This window comes from Tenrec ecaudatus, chromosome 1 (genome assembly GCF_050624435.1).
Source record: "Tenrec ecaudatus isolate mTenEca1 chromosome 1, mTenEca1.hap1, whole genome shotgun sequence".
Lineage (NCBI taxonomy): Eukaryota > Metazoa > Chordata > Mammalia > Afrosoricida > Tenrecidae > Tenrec > Tenrec ecaudatus.
This window is the reverse complement of record NC_134530.1, coordinates 133659352-133675376: the sequence shown is the minus strand read 5'-3', so window position 1 is coordinate 133675376 and position 16025 is coordinate 133659352. Positions and strand designations below refer to the sequence as shown.

The following is a 16025-nucleotide window of genomic DNA, read 5'->3' as shown; positions in this document are numbered from 1 at the left end:
TTGCAGAGAGAGTTTATTTTACAAGTAAAACACATACAGAAACTCGAACTCGTTTAAATAATACCCAATCTTTCATGGCAGAGCAGAGGCTAGAAAACAGGATGATTACATGTGGTAAAGGTACGAGAGAGTCGGGAATGATCAGTATTCATTTATATATATAAAAAATTAGGAGAGTACGTGAATTCATGTATTAAATCAGACACAGACTTATAGGGAAAAAAATACAGGAAGACATCTACTTAGATTGCATTATAAAAATAGTCTATTTCAATATACCTATGAAATATATATATTAGATATTCTCCCAAATGAGAAATTTATCAATGTCATTTAATAAAAGATCAGTTTATAAATTCTTTTTTTTCTCAGAAAGATTTCATTTGTTTTATTGATGGATAACAACAAAATATGGTTAACACTGAGAACAATGGGAATTCCAGAACCCTTCATTGTGCCCATCGGGAATCTGTACCTAGAGGCAATTCTACCCCATCTCCTAGGACCTCTATGAATTTGAGTCAACTGGATAAGCAGAAAGTTTTTAGAGGGACCTGCAATTTCCTTTGCCTAACATGTCATTCTCCTAACTGTTCATATGACTAGCTCTTCAGTTTATACATCCATTTCAATTATATCCATACAAAATTATAAATCACTCCAAAACTCAAAAGAATCACACAAATCAAATTTATAAGTTCAGGATGTCAAAACAGGTTAACAATTTAAAAATCACTGTGGATTGTTATTTTTGTAACAAAAACAATATAATAAAATGACAACTGTATACACTTAAATTTTCTAAAAGTTCAATGGAACAATGATGTCATGTTAACAGCTTTGAACACTTGTAGATGAGGGGATCTGAAAAAGTTCAAGGAAAAAAGGAATTGAATGATAATGGAACTTTTCCACATGCTTTTTGAAGCCTATTTGCATCTACTTTAAGGGTTGAATGGATTTAAAAAACAAATGCTAAAATAACCAAATAGTTATTCTTTTATAAAAATTATATTCTTAAAGCACTCTTAATTTGGCCATGACCCAAATTTGTGAATTATATTAACAGCATTTAGCAAAGCAAGACACACAAAATTAGATTTTGACAGATGATTTACTTTGGTCCTCTTATTTTACATATGATAAATATTCTGGAGATTTTAAGGTATAGCAAGTAAGTTTTATATACCTTTAAAGCATATATCATATGTAATTAAATAGTATCACAAAGTGTACATAAATGCTGCTAATCTCTTTACAAAACAAAACTCAGTTAAGTGACTAAACAAAGGCATTGTAAAAGTAGAGTTACTTGATATTTATGAAAACGTATCAATTTTTAACAACAGAATTCTCTAAGTATCCGGAATACAAAATCAATTAAAATTTCCTGTGAGATTCTATGTCTCAGAATCTAGTTTAAATGCCAAACTCTTCATTCTTTCGATGAAATTCTGTACCTTTCAAAATAAATTTAAGATTTACATTTATAAGTTAGTTTATACCATAAACATCTGACTTCTCTAAATTTACTTATTATTAAAGATTACTACTCCTCATCAAAATACTTTGTAACTACATTTGAAATGTTTCACTGCAAACACGCTATTTAAAGTTTTTACTCAGACTGTCACTGGCACTCTTCTGAATGATTACAGTTTCATAACGATAGTTAAGAGATAAGAAAAGTAAACCTCCAAGAAGAATAGGAATTTAAATAGTTAAGGAGTCATTATCAGACTGACAACATAAGGCCTTTGAAGGTTGAATAGGTCATTAAAACATACATCACACAAATAAGAAAATGGCTTCAATTGTATCTATGATATGATGCCCATGATTATTAGGAACTAAAAAGTATGAACTACATGGTCCAATCTCTTAATAGTAAACATTTTCAGTCCTAGAATTGCAAAATAAAAATTATGCTTAAGTTTTTATTACATTTTATAAACTTTGGTGGGAATCTTGAAATTTTTATCTTAGACACTTGAAAATATATCATTTATCATTACAACTAACATGTCTAATATCTAATAATTTACCTACAATAATTTTTGAAGTATTAAAGTACAGGAAGACTAGACCTGAATGAAGAATGAATGCACAGTGAATTCACACATAAGCACCCAACCAGTATGTCAGTGTGGCGGAACATAAATGTCCAGAGTTCATCCTGTGCATCTGTCGGGGGAAGATTTCATTTCTCTTTGCATAATAGATATGTCTGCATGCTGGTCCAAAACACCACGCTCAAAATGTGGGAGCGTAGAGTTGTGGACGATGGACACTGGAAATCATGAGTTTACAATCGTCAGCAAATTGGTTTAAGATATTTTATAACTTGAAACACTGAAAACTCTGGATGGATGGATGAAGTATACTAAATTCTCATTGACAAAGTAACAAAGCCAATCCTAGTTAGCCAAAAGTATCCAACAGTTTGTAATATAAGATTTTTGAATTAAATTGTTTAACAAAATACAGTAGAACTATATAAAAATAGTTTATTTTTTATAGTTTTAATATCTATTAGAACAAGAGACTTTATAAAATATATACAATGAGTGAAAAAATAAAATTGTTCTTATATTCAATAGGTAATTATACCCATAGTCAATAATTAAATTAAACCCACACCCCAATTTTAGAAAGCATTGTTGTCTAACAGTTCATCTTACCATTTCTGATAAATTTTCTCTCCCCTTGAACCAACTTATTAAGTAACTCTTGTAATTCACAACCTCAACTGCAGTGTTAATCAAAATGCTTCAGAAAACACTGATTTAAGGTAGCGTTGAGCTGCTAATGGCAAAAACAGCAGCCGAAACCACTGATCACTCTGAGGAAGGCCACGGGTTCTTCTGCCTTCCAGGATGGACTTGATGGCCGTTAAGTTTGTGTTTCTGAGAGCTCCTTCACAGCGGCTCTAGTGGGGCCACAGGAGGGAACTCAGAATTCTCACCTCTCCCAGGTATTACTCAGAGCACTCTTTAGCAGTGGGTTTATTTAAAACAAACAAACAAACAAACAAAAACACCAAAACAAACCACCCTGCCCTCCAGTCGAATTTGATTCATAGCGACCCTATATAGCGTGTCCTAGGCTGTAAGCCTTTGTGGAAGTAGACAGTCCTGTCTCTCCCACAGAGGGGCTGCTTGTGTCAACACTGCCAACTGTACAGTGAGTAGTCCTATACTCACTGGACAGCGCCTCCAAGACTTCTAAAAAGTTCTCGAGACACTTTGAATTTAAAGGTAAAGAGTCATTTCAAAGAATGCAGCCTGGAATGTCTCCAAGAAACATCACTTGGTCTTAACTTATTGACAACTATCCATTTTTTGTGGGGTCGGGTGGGATGATGGTTTTAATTAAAAAACATGTTACAGATCAATCAGTAAAATACTCATTTAAAAACTTTCTAGTTATATACACTATATGATTAATAGTTCAAAATTCTCCAAATGGAGGTATTAGACAATACTTATTTTAAGTGAATATTTAACTCTTTCAACTTACATTTTTAAACTTTAATGGAAATTAACACTCAAAATTTTAAATAGAAAAAATTTATCTGATTTACAGAAAACAAATGCAATTAGAAGATTAAAGGTAAACTTCTATCAGTGTAAAAGCCAAAGGCTACTTCCACTGGATTGCTTCCAGCAGTTTGAAGCATCAAAAACTCAACCCAACCCCTTATCCTCGAGTTGACTATGGGACTCCAAGTGACTTTATAGGGCAGAATAGAACCCAAAGGGTTTCCAAGGTAGTGAATCATTATGGAAGCAGATTGCACTCTAACTTAAACAGTGGCTAATGGGTCTAAACCACCAGCCTTCAGGTGAGTGGTTGAGTGCTTTAACCACTGTGCCAGCTAAGAAGGTCTTAAAATGTTCATGGAGAAATTGATAATGTTCATCTGCCTAAATGAACTTTATCCTCTGACAAGGCCAACACATAATGTTAGTTCAACTTTTATGTAGTTTAACAAATAACATTTAGCAATCCTTTTGTTAAGTAATCCTTTATATAAAAATCTCAGATACAAGAAAAAAATTTCAAATCATACTTCTATTTTTTTCACAGCTTTGTAGGTAATAGTTATAGTTTTTAAACTTTTAATATTCCATGTGATTTGCTCTATCTGAACAGGAAGAATAAGGTAAAAACACTTAATAAAATTAAATATGTCTTAATTTGAAAGTTGATATCTGATATGGTGTGTGCTCTTCTTGCAAAGAGTGCATAGGGCTTTTCTGCAGCAATCAAAGGTAAAAATCTTTTTAGTATCAGATTTCAAGTTTCTTCCAATAATTAACCCTCTGGGAATATTTTCAAGTGTTGATTTCTAGATACAATAGGCATTCTGTTATATTTACACACATTTTATCTTTAAATTTTAATATTTTCAAACCACTGAGTAATATCAGATTCACCATGATGATATCTTCACAGAATCTGTGGAAGTCCTCTGTGCAAGACTCAATTAGAAAGTCCTAGTGCACCATCGTGAAAACCTAGTCAAAGACAGCATACAGCTAGGCTTTCGTAAGATTTCCTGCGGGCTTGGGGTCGTAGCCATACAGGAAAGTGGCTGCTATTACAAGGATGGCTCCAAGGAAAAAGACACTATATAAAATGAAAGAAAACAAAAAAGAAATCAGATGCAATAAAAACAGCTTCTTCTATTTATTTATTTACTTATTAAAGAAACAGCCATAACTTAGAAAAATGTTCCTGTACTAGATATAGCTTACAAAAACTGAGCCAGCACTTACTACATTGCAGGTATTTGGCTCAGTGCATTACCTCATCCAGTTCTCCAGTACCAGCACTACCCTCTCCTTTCTGACATAAGAGGAAATCACAAGGTTTAAAGGATGTAAGTCACTCACCCAAGTCCTACAGCTTTAGCGAGAAAGCAGGATGAGATGGAAGACAGCAACATCCTACACTTCCATCCTTCCTGTACTAAACGCGACTTCCCTAGGAAAGAGGTTCTGAATGCTGCATTTCACCTTACGATACGTTTAGCCTACAGTCCACTGAGTAGTATTGTACTGAGAAAATATCTCAACTTTCTTCTATGTTTGAAAACATAAAGGGAAGATGACATTCTTTTATGTTACAACCAAGGTAAAGTTGAATTTAAAATTCAAGGTAATACAAGCCTCAGGAATGATTTTTAGAGGATGCTTTAGAAAAGGAAATTAATTAGCTTAAATGCAGAGTTCTTAGTTTGCTCTTTATCTATACAGACAATCTTAAATACAACAACACCAACTACAAAAGTAGCTGCCTTTGCGTCAACCCAGCTCATGGTGCCCATGCGGTTCTGACTGGAACGCACTCCAGAGGGTTTTTCATGGCTGTCGTCTTTCTGAGTGGAATGCTAGGCTTTTTCTACCTCTGAGTGATGTGAACTGCAAACCTTTCGGTTAGTGCTGAGTGCTTAACTGTTTAGTGGCACTCAGGATCTGCAGAGATAACATTCCTAATTACGAAGGTGGAATGATCTTAAACTGGAGCTTTTAAACTGGAATACCAATCTTAACTTCAACACGTATGTTCTTCAAAGTGCTGTTGTGTGGACATACTTTGGATTTTCGTGTTTATATTAACAATTCAAAATCACTCTCTTACTTTAAAAACAAAAGCCTTGTTCTCTATAGGAAAAAGATCACTAATCCTTACCTTCACGATATGACCCTTCCATCCTCATCACCCATCCTCTTCCCCAGTCAAGCTAAAATAATCACTCCCTATGCTTGCAATTGCTCTTTCTCTCCCACCAATTACGTATTGATAAATTTCCCTATTTATTTACTCTCTAACACATATCACTGTATAATAAGTAATGCATTGTTTGCCTGTCTTCTTCCCTACCCGGCTATATGCTCCTTTCTTCATCTTTATACTCCAGTGTCTAGTATATACAGTAATGTGCCACATACAGTCACGGTCCCAACCGCCATAAAGAATGATATTAAACATTCCAAGTACACACAATGGTTTGCACTTGGACAGCAAGTACAAACTCACAATCACAAATTGGGCTTACTTTTCAATTTGGATGAAAACATTATTATTATTATTACTATTGTCTTATGCTCAGGAGGTTTAGTGTATCTGGAAGTGTTTCTCTAATGTTTTTTATGCTTAGAACAGTTCATCATATATGAAGATAAACATTTAACTAACATGCTAAAATGTTAAACATGAACTGTTCCGACTAATTCAAATTTGACTTAATGACAAACTTAGGGATGGGAAATTATTTCATAACCTGTGGTCTGCCTATAAATAGCACGGTGTTCACAGAAGAACATCAAATAATAAAACATAGTACTTCACAAAATGATGCTAGTCCACATGACTATGTAGGAAGTTCAATAATTTTCTTGTAGAATACTTCATGTAGTCTTAACTTTTAATAAGCCGTTGATGCAATTATACATGTAAGACTAAAATAATATAAAGCTTCCTATAATTCATCTTAAGGAAAATTACTAATATAGGAAAGATTTCTTTTGGTCTAATTTAGTTTTATTTGTAATTATCTAGATTTTGGATAAACTTCTGGCTTGAAACTTTGCCAATCCTCTTGAGCTTTTCTGAGCGTTTTGGACTAGCACAGTCACAGGGTTAAAATGGGAAAGCAACACTGAACGGTTCTGAGCCCAACTCTTCTGGGATCATTCGAACAGCAGATACTCGACTCCTAATAATGTTCAGAAACTGCCTGCTGCTTCTCCAGCCAGCTATGTTTAGATTCTGAGGGGGAAAATTTCTTTTAATAAAACCAGCAACAACCCTCCCTACCCCCTGGAAAAATCCCATCAGAAGTTAATTATTATTTCAGTGTCCTTGTATAAGTGAAATTGTCTTAGGAAAAAACAGCAGGCAGAATAGTATCTCAAAGGTCTATGTAAATACTTCGATTACTACAACTAGATACTCTGTTATAATGTGTTTATTTATTCTTCTCTTTTTCTAGAATCTAGCACAGTGACTGGCATGAAAAGAGGAGACTTGCTGACTGAGTTTCTGGTTTAAAAAGGAATAAGCAATCCTACATGTAAAGTTTTCATTTGATTTTGTCTACAAACAACACTCATGGAAGCAGTAATCAAGAAATCAAATGACATATTGCATTGGAGATATTTGCTTCAAAAGACCTCTTAACCTTCCCCCAGAAAAATTAATTTCAGAGGACAGCACTGAGGCTGCAGCTCAGGGAGAGGGACAGGTCTGATGAGAAGACATCGGAGCAAATGAAGGGGGAGGAAGAGAGAGTGGAGCACATCCTGGCCCACCAAGCCTTGAGGATGATATCCCTGCTCAGAGGAGCCAATCCACAGAGAAAACCACATGGTCGGCCCCACTATGAGACACTACATCCCACACTGACCCATAGCCCTACAGGGGACAACACTGGAGACACTGTGGGAATTCCGCCTAATCTGATCCCACCACGAGGCAAAACACTGAAGGCGTGCAACAGAACAGCAAGGAGAACAGAGAAACGAAGTCCCCAGGGAAGACCAAAAATAGACTTTAGGGACAGGTCTTGGTACCCCATCAGAGGCGACTGGCAAACACTCCTAAAGGCCAACAAACAGTCCTTGAACTAACTACAAGCTTTTCTTTTTTGTTGTTGTATTCTTTCTTTTTTTGTCATTTGCTTTTTGTTGTTGTTTTGCTTTCTTTTGCTACTTGGTTTTACTATGTCTTCTTTCTGTGCATGTTATCTCCACAGGTCTGTCTAAATAATATAGGCTGGATGAATAATCTGGAGGAGAAACCAACAGTTCCGGGCAGGAAGGGGGCATGGGAGAGGGGGGGGGGGTTGGGGGGAAAGGAAATGGTGTTAACAAACCCAGAGACAAGGGAACAACAAGTGATCCAAATTGGTGGTGAGGAGGGTGTAGGAGGCCTGGTAGGGCATGATCAAGAGTAATGTAATGAAGAGGAATTGCTGAAACCCTGGTGGAGACTGAGCATGATAGTGGGACAGGAGGAAAAGAAAAGAAAGAACTAGGAGGCAAAGGGCATTTATAGAGGTCTAAATAAAGGCATGTACATATGTAAATATATTTATATATGAGTATGGGGAAATACATTTATGTGCACATATTTATAGGTTTAGTTTTAAGGTAGGAGAGGGACATTGGGCTTCCACTCAAGTACTCCCTCAATGCAAGACCACTTTGTTCTATTAAATTGGCATTCTATGATGCTCACCTCCCGGACACAATCGCTGAAGACAAAGTAGGTACATAAACAAATGTGAAGAAAGCTGATGGAGCCCAGCTACCAAAAGATATTAGTATCTAGGGTCTTAAAGACTTGAATTTAAACAAGCGGCCATCTAGCTCAGAAGAAACAGAGCCCACATGGAAGAAGCATTCCAGCCTGCATGATCATGAGGTGGCGAAGGGATCAGTTATCAGGTGTCAAATAACAAAAAATCATATCATTGTGCATTGTGTGCTCAACTCCCAGATATGATCGCTGAAGACAAATGGGTGCATAAGCAAATGTGCTGAAGAAAGCTGATGGTGTCTGGCTTTCAAAAGATATAGCATCTGGGTCTTAAAGGCTTGAAGGTAAACAAGCGGCCATCTAGCTCAGAAGCAACAAAGCCCACATGGAAGAACCACACCAGCCTGTGTGATCCCGAGGTGTTGAAGGGATGAGGTATCAGGCATCAAAGAACAAAAAACCTTATCGTTGTAAATCAGGGGGAGTGCGGAGTGGGGACCCAAAGCCCATCTATAAGCAACTGGACATTCCCTTACAGAGGGGTCGTGGGGAGGAGATGAGCCAGTCAGGGTGCAGTGTAGCAATGATGAAACATACAACTTTCCTCTAGTTCCTAAATGCTTCCTCCCCCACCACCCAATATCATGATCCCAATTCTACCTTACAAATTTGGCTAGACCAGAGGATGTACACTGGTACAGATAGGAACTGGAAACACAGGGAATCCACCAGGGTGAATGATCTCTTCAGGACCAGTGGTGAGAGTGGCGATACTGGGAGGGTAGAAGGAGAGTGGGTAGAAAAGGGGAACCGAGTATAAGGATCTACATATAACCTCCACCCTGGGGGACGGACAACAGAAAAGTGGGTGAAGGAAGACATTGGACAGTGTAAGATATTACAAAATAATAATTTATAAATTATCAAGGGTTCATGAGGGAGGGGGGAGCGAGGAGGGAGGGGAAAAATGAGGAGCTGATGCCAGGAGCTTATGTAGAGAGCAAATGTTTTGCAATGATGAGGGTAACAAATGTACAAATGTGCTTCATACAATTGATGTATGTATGGATTGTGATAAGAGTTGTATGAGCCCCCAATAAAATGATTTTAAAAAAGACCTCTTTAAAGTATTATTGTTGAGGTGGGGGAGGGGTGGGAACAGCAAAAAAAAAGTATTGCTGTTAGGTGTAGAGTCAGCTCCAACCCACAGCGACCCTATGCACAAAAGAATGAAACACTGCACAGTCCTTTGACAAACACACACACATTAGAAAGCAAAAAATGTCTGCCCGATCCCACCACACCGAGGCAAAACACTAAGAGCGTGGAAGAGAACGGCAAGGGGAACAGAGCAACAAAGTCCCCGGGAATACCAAAAACAGATTTTGGAGCCAGGGCTTGGTGCCCCATCACTCAACTGGAAAACATTCCTAAAGGCCAAAAAAACAGTCCTTGAGCTAACTACAAGCTTTTCTTTCTTGTTTTATTTTTTGGGGGGTTTTTTTGTTTTGTTTTTGTCATTGGTTTGTTGGTGTTGCTGTTTTGTTTTCTTTTGTTGCTTGGATTTTCTCTGTCTTGTTTTTGTGCATGTTATTATCTCTGAAGGTCTGTCTAAATAAGATAGGCTGGATGAGCAATCTGGAGGAGAAACCAACAGAACCGACAGTTCCGGAGGGAAATGGGAGGGGAAGGTGGGGGAAACAAAGTGGTATTAAACCCAGGGATTCCTGGCTGTGTGGGTTAGTGGGTCAGTCACCATTACCCCTGTCATCCATCCTAACCTTCACACTTCACATTATCACCTGCTGAAAAACAGGGAAACCTCTCCACGCCCTTCCACTCCCTGCAGATCACACTACAGTGGGAAGAGATGACACTTCCACAGCCAGGTAACCCAGGTCCACACAGAAGAAATACCAATTTTATCCCCTTGAACACCCCCCCCCACCGTAGTTTTGTGTCTGTGTATACCAGTGTGCAACGTATTCAAAGAGTATGCTAAGTGCAAAACAAACAAAAAACCCCAAGGATAAGGGACCAACAAGTGATCCAAATGGGTGATGAGGAGGGTATAGGAGCCCTGGTAGGGAGTGACCAAGGGGAATGTAACAGAGGAATTACTGAAACCCAAATGAAGGCTGAGCATGATAGTGGGACAAAAGGAAATAGAGGAAAGAGCTAGGAGGCAAAGGGCATATATATAGGTCTCAATAAAAGCATGTACACATGTGAATATATAGATGAGGATGTGGAAATAGATATATGTGCATATATGTATAATGGATAGGGTTAGTATTAAGGTAGCAGATGGACATTGGGCGTCTACTCAAGTACTCCCTCAATGCAAGAACACTTTGTTCTATTAAACTGGCATTCCATGATGCTCACCTTCCAGACACAATTGCTGAAGACAAAGCGGGTGCATAAGCAAATGTGGTGAAGAAGGTGCCCAGCTGATGGTGCCCAGCTATCAAAAGACATAGCGTCTGCAGTCTTAAAGGCTTGAAGTTAAATAAGCGGCCATCTAGCTCAGAAGCAACAAAACCCACATGGAAGAAGCACACCAGCCTGCGTGATCCGTGATCATGAGGTGCCAAAAGGATCAGTTATCAGGCATCAAAGAACAAAAAAATCTTATCATTGTGCGCTCACCTCCCAGATACGATCGATGAAGACAAATGTGTGCATAAGCAAAGGTGGTGAAGAAAGCTGATAGTGCCCAGCTATCAAAAGATATAGCATCAGGGGTCTTAAAGGTTTGAAGGTAAACAAGTGGCCACCTAGCAGAGAAGCAACAAAGCGCACATGGAAGAACCACACCAGCCTGTGTGATCACGAGGTGTCAAAGAGATCAGGTAACAGGCATCATCAGAACAAAAAATTATATCATTGTTAATGAGGGGAAGTGTGGAGTGGGAGACCCAAAGCCCACCTGTAGGCAATTGGACATCCCCTTATGGAAGGGTCATGGGGAAAAGACGAGCCAGTCAGGGTGCAGTGTAGCAATGATGAAACGTAAAACTTTCCTCTAGGTCTTAAATGCTTCCTCCCCCCATCATACCAATTTTACCTTACAGATCTGGCTAGACCAGAGGATGTACACTAGTACAGATAGGAACTGGAAACACAGGTAATCCAGGACAGATGACCCCTTCAGGATCAGTGGTGAGAGTGGTGATACCGGGAGAGTTCAAGGAGGGTGAGGTGTAAAGGGGGAACCGATCACAAGGATCTACATATAACCCCCTCCCTGGGGGACGGACAACAGAAAAGTATGTGAAGGGAGACTTCGGACAGTGTAAGATATGACAAAATAATAATTTATATATTATCAAGGGTTCATGAGGGTGGGGAGTGAGAAGGGAGGGGAAAAAATGAGGACCCGATGCCAGGGGCTTAAGTGGAGAGCAAATGTTTTGAGAATGATGAGGGCAATGAATGTACAAATGTGCTTTACACAACTGATGTATGTATGTATGGTGATAATAATTGTATGTGCCCCTAATAAAATGATTTTTTTAAAAAAAAGCAAAACAATGTCATTTTGATGACTAAGGAGCACCTAACCGAAAGGATGGTCTTTTTAATCTCCTCTTATGAAAGTGAGGATTAAATAAGGAAGAAGGAAAATTGATGCATTTGAATTATGGTGTTGGTGAAAACTATTGAATATATGAACCATGGGCTGACCAAAAAAAAAGTGTTGGAAGAAATTCAGTGAGTATGGTACATGGCCATGTCACCAGACCCTGGAGAAGGTCATAGGACATCATGCTTGGGATAGTCCAGGATTTTGTGGAGAAGAGGAAGACCCCCACAAGATGGGTTGACACAGTGGCTGCAGCAATGGGCCCCTCAAGAAGCCCACAGTACTGTTTCCTTCTGTTGTAAATAAGGTTTCTAGAGTTGGAACTGGCTGCAAGACACCAAACAACAATCAAGGCAAGGATGGTAATGTCAATAAGCAAAACAAAAACACAAGGGAAGCAGGTTAGGCAAAGGAATATTGGTGATATAACAACAGTAGGATCATCTAGGAGTGAGTTGCAAACGGGAATGTCGAGTTTAGGTGAAACCCCCACAGGGTTTGTAAGGTCATGGGGTCTTTAAAGGAGCAGGCAGCCATGTCTGTCCTCTTTCCCACGCAGATTGAGGCTGGTGGGTTTGACCACTTAACTTTCAGAGAACAATTTAACCACTGCACCACTAGGACATAGCAGCTCAGAAACAAGGATTTACCTATATTGACATTTCAATAAGATTTACACTTACTGCTAAAATACTACTATACACTACTCTTGATTTACTTGCAACTTCTTTATTCCTTGTAAGACTTATAGCCTTCAGCATTGTATGAAATTTTAAATTTTTGAAAAAGCTGTAAATTTTAAAGTATATCCCCAAACCTGCAGGTTTCAAACATTCTCTGATAGCATAATCACAACACATAATCTCCCATTTAGTGAGCAGGGAATAATATCATAAAGATGTGGCGCTAACTCTGAGGTTAGTTTTACTACTCACATGATTCGTTTTCACATTGAACACTAATTTGAAATACTATCAAATTATTGCCACAAAAAAGGTACAGCTCTATATATGTTTTAAGCCTATCACCTAAGATGCTAATCAAAATCACAAATGTTCCCTACATTAATAAAAACAACATATTATCGTTTCCATTGCCATATTCATATCTCGATGGCACCATGGTTACCTATCCGGCTGCTAAATCCAAGGTGCGCAGCCCCAAACCACCAGCTGCTCCTCGGGAGAGAGACAGAGCTTTCTCCTCCCTTAAAGCGTGACAGTCTCGGAAACTCACAGGGGCCATTCGATCCATTCTATAGGGTCACCAAGAGTCAGCATCAATTCTCCAGTAACATAATGATTTTTATTAAAACACTTGCTGCCTGTCAGTTCAAAATCATAAAAATTTATGATTCAACAAATATCCTGAGCAACAATTATGGGCCTTGCACTGTCCCTGCTTACATTTTCATATCAAGTAAGTCTTCTGAAGAGAAAAGGAAAGACATGATTGGAAAGGAGGGAGCTGCTCCTTCTATTTAGGGTGCTCTCTTGAAAAAGAAGAACATGGCATCAGAAGTGGAGGAAGGCTCCTTCATAGTTGGTTTCTTTTATGAGAGAAAGGGAAGTTTCGAGTAGTACAGTCTCAGTACACCCTCTCCCTGGAAAGCATGCAAGGCCGCATGGCAGGGGCTGTGGGAGAGTTCATGATTGAAAAACCACATGGAAAAATGGCCATTAAGAGAAGTCCTCAAAACCAAAAGAGGAGTCCCAGACTGAAAAGGGAAGAAGGGAATACATGCCCTGAGCTCCGAGCACTCGGGTGAGCCCTCCCTCCAACCTGTAAAAGAGCACCTAAAAGCGAGGGCGACCTGCCCTCAGTCTGTGCTATTAATTCTCTCCTGTCTCCACTTGGGAGGAGGGGTGTAGCTGAGTTCAGGCACATGTGTGATGTAATGTTGCTGGTGCCTTGCATTGTGCCAAATTGACCTCCACCTGTGTCTAGATGACCTTGGTCTTCATTAAAAATTTTTTATGTACAAATGACACAACCTTGCTTGGTGTAAGCCCAAAAGACTTGAATGAGGACTAGTAGTCAAGGAATGCAGCCTCCAGTATGGATTATAATTCAATGTAAAGACAACAAGAATCCTTATAATTGGACTAGTAAACATCTTGATAAATAGAAAAAGATGGAAGCTGTGAAGGATTTCTGTTCACTTGGACCTACAATCAATATTCATGGAAGTAGCCGTGAAGAATTCAAGGAAACAGTGTGTTGGGCAAATGTGCTGTGAAAGAGGAAAGATGTCACTTGGAGGGTGAAGGTGCCCCGGGCCCAAGTCATGGTATGTTCAATTGTCTCATAAGAGATAGCTGGGTCACGAGTACGAGAGACTGGAGAAGTGATGCATTTAAGTTACACTGGTGGTGAGGAATCCGTGAAGCACAATGGGCTGCCAGAAGAACCAACAAGTTCAGCTTGGAGGAAATATAACAGAATGCTCCTGGAAAGTGAAGGGGACAAGACTTTGTCTCACTTACGATGGGCATGTTGCCAGGAGGGACTTGTCTCTCTGTCAAAGGGCAGCAGGGCTAGTTCGAGAGCAAAAACAGAGGAAGACCATCACTGGAGTGGATTCCAACAGTGGCTGCAACAATGGGCTCAAATGCAACAATTGTGAGGGTGGCACACAACTGGGCAATGTTTTATTCTGTTGCACATAGGGTCATTATGAGCTACAACCAACTCAACGGCACTGGATCACTGCAGCTTGATTATGTACCATTTGAGTAAAGACCTGGGCAGGGGAAGGAGTATGCCATGAATGCCCTCGGAAGTCTTGAAGTGGTGGGGTATTTGAAGAGCGGTATAGGATGTCGCTGTGTGTTTTTTTTTAAACCAACAAAAAGCACTAGATTCGTATAGGAAGAGAAATGAAGGTCAAATCAAATAGACCATAAGGATTTAAGAATGATAACGTTTCAGTGACATGGGAAGCAAGTCAGTGCTTCTGAGCAAAGTAGTAATAAATCCAGATTTATATTGCAAAACATTATTCTGGCTGCTGAAGAGATAAGATTGAATGCAATGGGCAAAATAAGACGCAAGGAGACAAGTCAGGGAACTACTGACTTAATCAAGATGAAGAGTGAAGTGGGCTTGGACCATGATGGCAGTGCAGATTTTAAGAGATAGGCAGATTCTGGTGATATTAGAAAGAATTGATAAGATTTGCTTCTGAATTAGAATGATGTGAGCAATTTAAAAAATGATAAGCATGTTTCTTATTTCATTCATAAAACAAGGGCTTTCCATATATTTTATATCCTTCTATAAACTTATCTACGTCCATTTTATAAACTCTGCCTTTTCTTGGGTTTCTGTGGATATAGTGTCCTATTAAGGAACTCAGGAGAATTCTGCCTAAGTAACTATATGCATAGTGATTCTTCTATTTACTAAGAAAGGCAGCACTGACAGGATAGGGATGAGTTCTTCAGTAGATACTCAAGTGAAAATGTGAAGTAGTCAATTATATGCAGGCCTAGTATTCAAGTTTGTATTTGAGAGTTAGCATAAAGATGATATTTAAAGCCCTGAGAATAGATTATCAACATGAGAATGAATGTACATAAAAGAGGCCCAAAGACACATTCTTGGTGGACTAACAGTAGAGGTTGGGAAAATATGGTTAGTGAAGTTGAGGGAGAGCTATTAAAATATCATCTCATTACTCTGGGATTTTATGAGGGGCTACAAAACTTCTGGGAGGGCCACAAAAACTGTTTTCAGCCACAGTTGTTTAGTCTGGTGCTGGTACAATGATAGAAACAAAGATCAAAGGAACAGAATAAGAGAACCCCAAACCAAATTTAACCACCTACACACAACTGACCTTTGAAAAAGGACCGTAGTAACATTAAATGGGAAAGAGATGGTCTCTTCAACAAATGATGCATGCATAATTAGATTTCCAACTCCAGGAGAATGAAATGGTGCCTGTACCCTATGTACAAAATGAACTCAAGATGGATCAAAGATCTGTATTAGAACTTAGTTTCTGAATACCTCAGTTTGTTAAAGGCTATGGATGACAGAAGAACTTTGGTGACGTAGGTATACATTGGGCTGCTAACTGCAAGCCAGCAATCCAAAATCACCACTCACTCCATAGGAGGAGGGGCTTTCTATTCCAGTAATGAGTCACAGTCGCAGAAGCACA

General features: G+C 38.8%; 1 protein-coding gene across 3 annotated transcripts in view; it reads right to left on the bottom strand.

Annotated features, from left to right (window-relative positions):
- SLC35A3 (solute carrier family 35 member A3) overlaps nt 1-16025 on the bottom strand; it is a 68128-nt gene continuing 52103 nt past the window's right edge. For all 3 annotated transcript variants that reach the window (XM_075558815.1, XM_075558814.1, XM_075558812.1), the window contains exon 8: nt 1-4632. In XM_075558815.1, the coding sequence (XP_075414930.1) occupies nt 4542-4632 (91 nt within the window). In that variant the 3' untranslated portion in view covers nt 1-4541. The remainder of the gene's footprint in view (nt 4633-16025) is intronic.